Source organism: Pygoscelis adeliae, unplaced genomic scaffold (assembly GCF_000699105.1).
Source record: "Pygoscelis adeliae isolate BGI_AS28 unplaced genomic scaffold, ASM69910v1 Scaffold79, whole genome shotgun sequence".
Lineage (NCBI taxonomy): Eukaryota > Metazoa > Chordata > Aves > Sphenisciformes > Spheniscidae > Pygoscelis > Pygoscelis adeliae.
The window spans coordinates 2,549,396-2,556,511 of record NW_008825532.1 but is presented as its reverse complement, the minus strand read 5'-3'; the positions used below and the strand labels follow the sequence as shown (position 1 = coordinate 2,556,511).

The window sequence follows — 7,116 nt, the reverse complement described above, 5'->3', positions numbered from 1 at the left end:
CCGGGCTCGCCCGGCGCCCGGGGGACAGCAGAGCTCAGGGCTGGGGGTGACATGGTGGCTTGGCCCCGCTGGCCCTTGGCACTCCTCAGCCCCGGTGTCCCCGACGGTCGGCCGGTGGCTCCTGCCTGCTCGGCCACAGCTGCCCTCTCACTGGGACATGTCCCTCGGTGGGCTTGCGGGCACCTCGGAGCAGGGAGGGGGCGTGAGCGAGCCCCCAGCAGCTCCAACACGCCCAGTGTGGGTGCCCATGGGAGAGCAGTGTGGGAGCCCGTCAGCCCTCCCACGGCTCTGCTCCGCCGCAGCAGCCTCGCAGGGCATCCTGCACGCAGCAGGGCTCATGGTGGGATGTCACCCTGCCCTCCTGGACACCCCAAGGACAGGGCAGGTGCTGGCACACCGTGCATTGCGCACAGTCTGCCGCAATGCACCCAGCGCAGCAGCCAGTGCACCCAATGCATCACATGCATGCAACGAATAGTGCACCCAGGGTGCTACGCGCTGCATGCAGTGTACCCATTGCACCACTCGGTGCACCCAGCACACCGCGCTCACCTCGCACCTTGCAGCGCAGTACAGCTGCCGTGTTGCGGGGGGCTGAGTGTGGCCGTGGCAGAGAGCAGGGCTGGGGGTCCAGACATTTGGCGGAGGCAGGGTGGGAGCGGGGAGTGAGGCCCGCGGGCTGGCGAGGTTTTGGGCAGCGGAGGTGTGGGACGTGCGGGGTGCAGGGGTGCGGGAGTGTGTCACACTCCCACGTAGCCGTTCTTGTAGGGGCTGTGCTCGCGGGGGGCGGCCAGGGCCCCAGGCATAACAGACGGTGGGTGGTTGCTGCTCTCCCAGAGGGGCTCGTAGCTCTCCTTGGGGGGCAGCTCGCTCACAGAGCAGATCTTCTCACTGTAGTTGGGCTTGAAGCTCTCCACGACATCTTTGGGGACTCCGGCCCATTCCTCCGGGGAGCAGAGCAGGGTGAGAGGAGCCACCACCCAGCCCAGCCCCAGCCCCGCGGGGCAGGGGGTGAGCCCGGGGGCAGGGCTGCCCGCAGCCACCTTACCTGGAAGTTGCCGTTGTGGGTGATGAAGAGCTCGTCAAAGTTCTTGCTGGGGTTGGGGATTCGGGGCATGAGGATGACCCACACCCTGCGCAGGAGAGACGTGTCGGGAGGGGAAGGGCCCCAGCGCTGCTGCTCCCCACCAGCCCCCCACGCTCACCTTTCCATGCGCACCAGCAGGATGACGAGGACCAGCAAGAGCAGGCAGGAGGCAATGGGGATCAAGACCGTGTGGATCCAGAACCAGTGCAGCTGCTCCTCCGCCGCGCCTGGAAAGAGCCAGGGTGACATGGACCCCCGGCTGGTGCACCGCCACGGCAGTGGGGTGGGTACACCGGTAGCCCTTCGTGGGTGGCCATGGCATCGTCCGTGGCAGGGCTCGGCTGGGAGCGGAGGATGGGGAAGGGGCCTGTCCCCAAGCCCTGCCATGCTGTCACCACAACTGGCTGGTGACCCTGTCCTGGACCAGCCGTGCCAGAGCAGCCCTCCAGAGCTAAGAAACCCCTGGCAAGGGGGACCCAGCAGGTCCTGCTGGCGGGGGGGGTTTGGCTTCCAACACTGTTGTCACTGCTGGCCAGGACACGCACGCAGCCCTTGGAGCCCCAACGGGGAACCCCTCTGCCCCGTGCACCTCGCCTTGCCCATCGCGGTGCTGCCAGCAGCTGCCTTGCCCATCAGGGAGCTACGTCAGGCCTTAATTTCTGGAGCAGCTCGGCGTGCCACCGCAAGGTGACCCAGAGGGTCAGGGCAGCACCAGCGGGGATGGCAAAGCCGCGGGGCAGAGCACCCTGGGGCTGAGCCGTGCAGCAGCACGGAGCAATCTTGGAAATTCTTGAAGTTTGCAGGAGATGATAACTTCTTGTCACAAGTAGTCAGTGAGCCAACTAGGAAAGATGCCCTTCTAGACTTGCTATTTGTGAACAGAGAAGGACTTGTGGGAGATGGTGATGGTAGGGTGGCTGTCTTGGCCACGGTGATCATGAAATGGTTGAGTTTAAAATTTTCAGTGCTATGTGAAAAAAGGACAGCAGAGTTGCTACCCTGGACTTCAGAAGAGCAAACTTTAAGCTATTCAGGGAGCTATTTAGCAGAGTACCCTGGGACTTTGCTTTTGAGGGCTCAGGAGTCCACAAGTGCTGGTCAGTTTTTAAGAAGCACCTTTGAGAAGCACAGGAGCAGGCAATCCCAGTGCGTCGTGAGTCAAGCAAGTGGGGCAGAAGACCAGCTTGGCTGAACAGGGAACTCCTCATGGAGCTGAAGAGGAAAAAGAAATTGGATGATCCCTGGAAGCGAGGTCAGGCTTTGCAGGAAGCCTGTAATCAGAGCTGTGCTTCATATATGCAGGGAGGAGACATGAAAGGCCAAAGCTCAGAGTTGAACCTGGCCAGCGTTGTGTCAGATAACAAGAAGGGCTTTTTTAAGTACGTTGATAGCAGGAGGAGGTCTAAAGGAAACATTGGGCCGATACTTGTTGAAGATGGTCATCTGACTAATGGGGATGAAGAAAAAGCGGAGGCATTCGATGCTTTTTTTGCCTCAGTCTTTAATAAAACGGGCAGACCTTGGGCTGCCCGGTCCCCTGAGTCGGAGGACCACGGGTATGGGAACAGTGACTTTCCATTTGCGGACACTGGAATTGTCAGGGACCAGCTGTATCAGCTGAATGTTCACAAGTCCATGGGGCCTGGTGGGATTCATCCCAGAGTGCTGAAGGAGCTAGCGGATGTTATGGCAGGACCCCTCTCGATCATCTCCCACAGGTCTTGGGAGTCTGGGGAGGTCCCTGCTGACTGGAAGCTAGCCAATGTTGTTCCAATTTGCAAGAAGGGCGTGAGGGAAGACCCGGGAAACTACAGACCTGTTAGTTTAACCTCACTTCCTGGAAAAATTATGGAGAAGGTCATAGTGGGTACTCCTGAAAGGCATTTAAAGAATAACGCAATCATCAGGCACAGTCAGCATGGATTCACAAAGGGAAGTCCCGTTTAACTGATCTTATATCCTTCTATGATAAGGTCACCCACCTGGTGGATGAAGGAAAGGCGGTGGATGTAGTTTTTCTGGAGGCTTTTGGTACCGTCCCTCACAGCATCCTTCTGGACAAGTTGTCCAGCTGTGGGACGAGCAGGTTCATGGTGCGCTGGGTGAAGAACTGGCTGAAGGGCAGAGCTCAAAGGGTTGCAGTGAATGGGCCTGCATCTGGCTGGAACACCAGCGGTGTTCCTCAGGGCTCAATTCTAGGGCCAGTCCTGTTCAACGTATTTATCAACGATCTGGATGCAGGAGTTGAATGCACCATTAGCGAGTTTGCTGGTGATACCAAACTGGGAGGTGCTGTTGGCTCTCTTGAGGGACAAGATGCCTTGCAGAGGGATCTAGATAGATTGGAGCATTGGGCAATGCTTAACGCGATGAAATTTAACGAGTCCAAGTGCCAGATTCTGCACCTGGGATGGAGTAATGCCGGGCACGAGTGTAAATGGGGAGAGGAGTGGCTGGAGAGCAGGAAAGCCCTGCAGAAAGGGATCTGGGGGTGCTGGTCGGCAGCAGGCTCGATATGGGTCAGCAGTGTGCCCTGGCAGCCAAGAGGGCAAACCGCATCCTGGGGGGCATCGAACACAGCATAACCAGCTGGTCAAAAGAGGCGATTGTCCCGCTGTATTCAGCGTTGGTGCGGCCTCACCTTGAGAACTGTGTGCAGTTCTGGGCCCCGCAATGTAAGAAGGAAGTGAAGGTACTGGAGTGGTCCAGAGGAGGGCAACAAATCTGCTGAAAGAGCTGGAAGGAATGTCCTAGGAGGAGCGGCTGAGGACTTTGGGCTTGTCTAGTTTGGAGAAAAGGAGACTGAGGGTTGACCTCGTTGCTCTCCACAGCTTCCTGAGGCGGGGAAGAGGAGAGGGAGGTGCTGATCTCTTCTCCCTGGTATCCAGTGATAGGGCCAGCAAGAGCAGGCAGGAGGCAATGGGGATCAAGACCGTGTGGATCCAGAACCAGTGCAGCTGCTCCTCCGCCGCGCCTGGAAAGAGCTGGGGTGATGCAGACCCCCAGCCAGTGCACTGCCACAGCAGTGGGGCGGGCACGCCGGTGGCCATTCGTGGGCGGCCATGGCATCATCTGTGGCAGGGCTCGGCTGGGAGCGGAGGATGGAGAAGGGGCCTGTCCCCAAGCCCTGCCACACTGTCACCACAACTGGCTGGTGACCCTGTCCTGGACCGGCCGTGCCAGAGCAGCCCTCCGGGGTTTCTTACCCCTGGCAAAAGTCAGCAGGTCCCGCTGGCGGGGGGTGTTTGGCTTCCAGAAGTGCAAAGAATGCAGGGGCCAATGCTGCTGCCCGCGCCCCAGGTGCCCGGACGGGTCTCGCCCCTACAGCTGCTGCCTCGGGCCAGTTTTCCACCTGCTTGGCCATCCCTTGCCTGCTGAGCCCCACCGTGCCCTAGCCCATCCCATCCCACCGCAGCCCCCAGGACCTACCCTTGCTGGTGGAGTTGCTGCCCCAGACCACGGGGACGCTCCACTCGCTCCAGAGCTGGGTGCTGCCGCAGTAGCTGTTGATCTTGCTGCGCACGTAGAAGGTGTAGTACTTCTCATAGTCCACGCTGGGGAGGGAGAAGACGTCTCCTTTCACCTGGTGCTCCTGCAGAGGGACGTGGGCCATGCAATGAGGACCGGCACTGCCATGGAGGCTGGTGCACGGCTCGTCCCTGGGCACAACCGCGAGGGTACCGTGTCCGGGGGGCTCTCACCGTCCAGCTGGTGTCCTTGTTGCTCCTGTACTTGACGGCATGCTCCAGGCACTGGGCTTTGGGGTACGGGGAGGTCCAGGTCAGCTGCAGCTGGTTGCTGCTCAGGTTGCGGATGGTCAGGTTGACGGGCGCCTCCGGTTTCACTGCAAGGCACAGGTGATGCCCAGTGAGCGCCGTCCCCCTGCTCCGGTGGCCCTACCACCAGCCAGAACATGATGGGGCAGCCCTGGGTACCCACAGCCCCGCAGAGGAGAGTGGGTGCCCCCCACCACTCCGTACCCAGGTCCTGCAGCTGCATGCGCTCGCTGGGGATCTCCAGGGTCCTGCCGCCGAGGCTGGCATTGACGAGGACACGGAAGGGCTGGAACTGGATGATCTCGCTCTGGTTGAGGCGGCAGCCGACGCTGATGCCCCGGTCCCGCAGGTAGTGCTTGCACTCCACCACGGGGGACCTGTTCTCGTACCTGTGCCGCAGTGGGTTACTGGAGCTCCCTGAGAGCCGGCACGCCCCATCCCTCCCCAGGAACCCTCTCCCCAGTACGTCCCGTCCCGCTTGCCCCAGAGACAGAGCCTCCCCCGCCCTGGGCTCGGGGAAGAGGAGCAGGCTGATGCTGGGACCAGGAATGCTGGCAGGAGCCTCCTGTGTGGGGAGCCACTGCTGGACACCCTGCTGTGGGGCTGGCCGTGGGGCAGGGGCACCTACCAGTAGTAGAGGGAGTAGTTGGCCGTGAGCGTCTCTCTGCTCCCCCACGTGCAGGTCATGTACTCCTCGTTGAAGAGGACACACTCCACCCCTGCAAGGGACAGACACTGCTGGGCACCGCGGTGGTGGGCGGCTGCGCCAGGGCCTAGGGGTGCACCGAGGAGACACGGCATATGCCAGGGGTCCCTGCACGTCCCCGTCAGCCTTCCTCCGTGCGAGCCAAACAAGCACAGCTCTTCCTGGCGGAGCGGCAATGCAGCCTGCCTGCAATGCCAGGCCCCCACCATCCTGTTCACACGTGCCGTGCTAGCGATGCCCGGGCTGAGAGCAGCCCCACATCTTCCTCTGAAGGACTGCCGGCCGAGCAGCTGTCCCTCCTGCACCCTTGCTGTTGGCTCCTCATGCTGTGGATGTGGTGTTTCGCTCCGATTCCTCCATCTGCTCCCCTTAGTCGCCCCGCGGCTGCTGTTCGCAGCCCCTTGCACTGTGGGACAGGACGGAACCCCCTCCCTGCCAACCCATTTTGCTTGTCCCATGAGAAAATCGGGCGTTTTCCAGGATTTGTGCCTGATGGCTCTATCCTGGCTAAATTCATCTCGCTGTTACCCTTTTGGGTGCCTGCAGGTGCCCACGTGTCCCTGTGTCTGGGTGACGGGGGCTATGCTGGGCTGTGCTTCCCACTGCAGCCCCTCCACCGCGGGGCAGGGGCCGAGCCCCGGCGGTTTGATCTCTGCAGGAAACACCTCCCAGAGCCCTGGGAGGCTGAGCAGCCACTCCAGGCGCCCACGCCAGCTCCTCTGCTCCCTCCTTCTGCCACGCTGTGCCGGCTCTGCATCCTGGGCTGGCTGGGGGCTGCAGGGCCACCGGGGTGGTGCTAGTCCCTGCGCCAGGCATCGCACCGCAGTCTCCTCTGGCAGCCGCTGTTACGGCTCGCTGCGGGACGAGCTCCTCCGATGGACCGAGGTGCCTCGCAGAGCCCTTGCAAGTGCCAAACCGGCTGCCGGTGGCTGAGAGGTGTCCTGGAGGCTCCCAGAAAATGGGATTTTTTTTCCCCCTAAAAATCAGGCAACGGGACACCTGGTCCCTTCTGAGGTCCAAACCTATCAGCCAGCACTGTGGGGGCAGGAGAAAGCCAGAGCCGGGCTTTCCTGGGTTGTAATGTAACGTGACGGAGCAAATGGGCTGCGCTCCGGCTGTTTCCGCACACGGAGATGGAGGACACCTTCCCGGCAGCCCAGGAAATCCAGGGATACAGAGGGGCTGTGTTTCCACGGAGAGCTGGTGTTTTACTGACAGCCAGCCAAGAAGTAGATTTCTTCTCAGAAAACAACAGCTGGGGCGAGGGTGCCGGGCGGAAAGAGGAGCCGCTGTCCTCCATGCCCTGCCTGTGTGCGGCACCGCTGACATGACCGGGATGGAAAGGGTGGCTGGCACAGATCCGCCAGCTGCCGCCCTGCCCAGCTGATGCATGGGGCCGAGAGGATCTGCGCATCCCATCCTGCCACTGCCCCCCGCCCCAGCCCGCCAGGGGGGACCCCCATGGCCAGGGGCCCTCCTGGCAGCGCTGCCTGCATGGCTGGCAGCCCCAGGGCTGGGGGAGCTGTGGGGCCGGGGGCCGGGGGCCC

At 61.7% G+C, this 7,116-nt stretch overlaps 2 protein-coding genes across 2 annotated transcripts in view; both read right to left on the bottom strand.

Moving 5' to 3' along the window:
* Positions 1–638, bottom strand: part of LOC103923401 (chromosome unknown open reading frame, human CXorf65) — a 3,520-nt gene extending 2,882 nt beyond the window's left edge. The window contains exon 1 of the mRNA XM_009331745.1: positions 553–638. Coding sequence (XP_009330020.1) covers positions 553–638 — 86 coding nt within the window. The remainder of the gene's footprint in view (positions 1–552) is intronic.
* An 87-nt stretch (positions 639–725) lies between these two features.
* Positions 726–7,116, bottom strand: part of IL2RG (interleukin 2 receptor, gamma) — a 6,950-nt gene continuing 559 nt past the window's right edge. The window contains exons 2-8 of the mRNA XM_009331671.1: positions 5,492–5,582; positions 5,068–5,252; positions 4,789–4,931; positions 4,517–4,679; positions 1,206–1,314; positions 1,049–1,133; positions 726–944 (exon numbers count right to left, since the gene is read on the bottom strand). Coding sequence (XP_009329946.1) covers positions 741–944; positions 1,049–1,133; positions 1,206–1,314; positions 4,517–4,679; positions 4,789–4,931; positions 5,068–5,252; positions 5,492–5,582 — 980 coding nt within the window. The 3' untranslated portion in view covers positions 726–740. The remainder of the gene's footprint in view (positions 945–1,048; positions 1,134–1,205; positions 1,315–4,516; positions 4,680–4,788; positions 4,932–5,067; positions 5,253–5,491; positions 5,583–7,116) is intronic.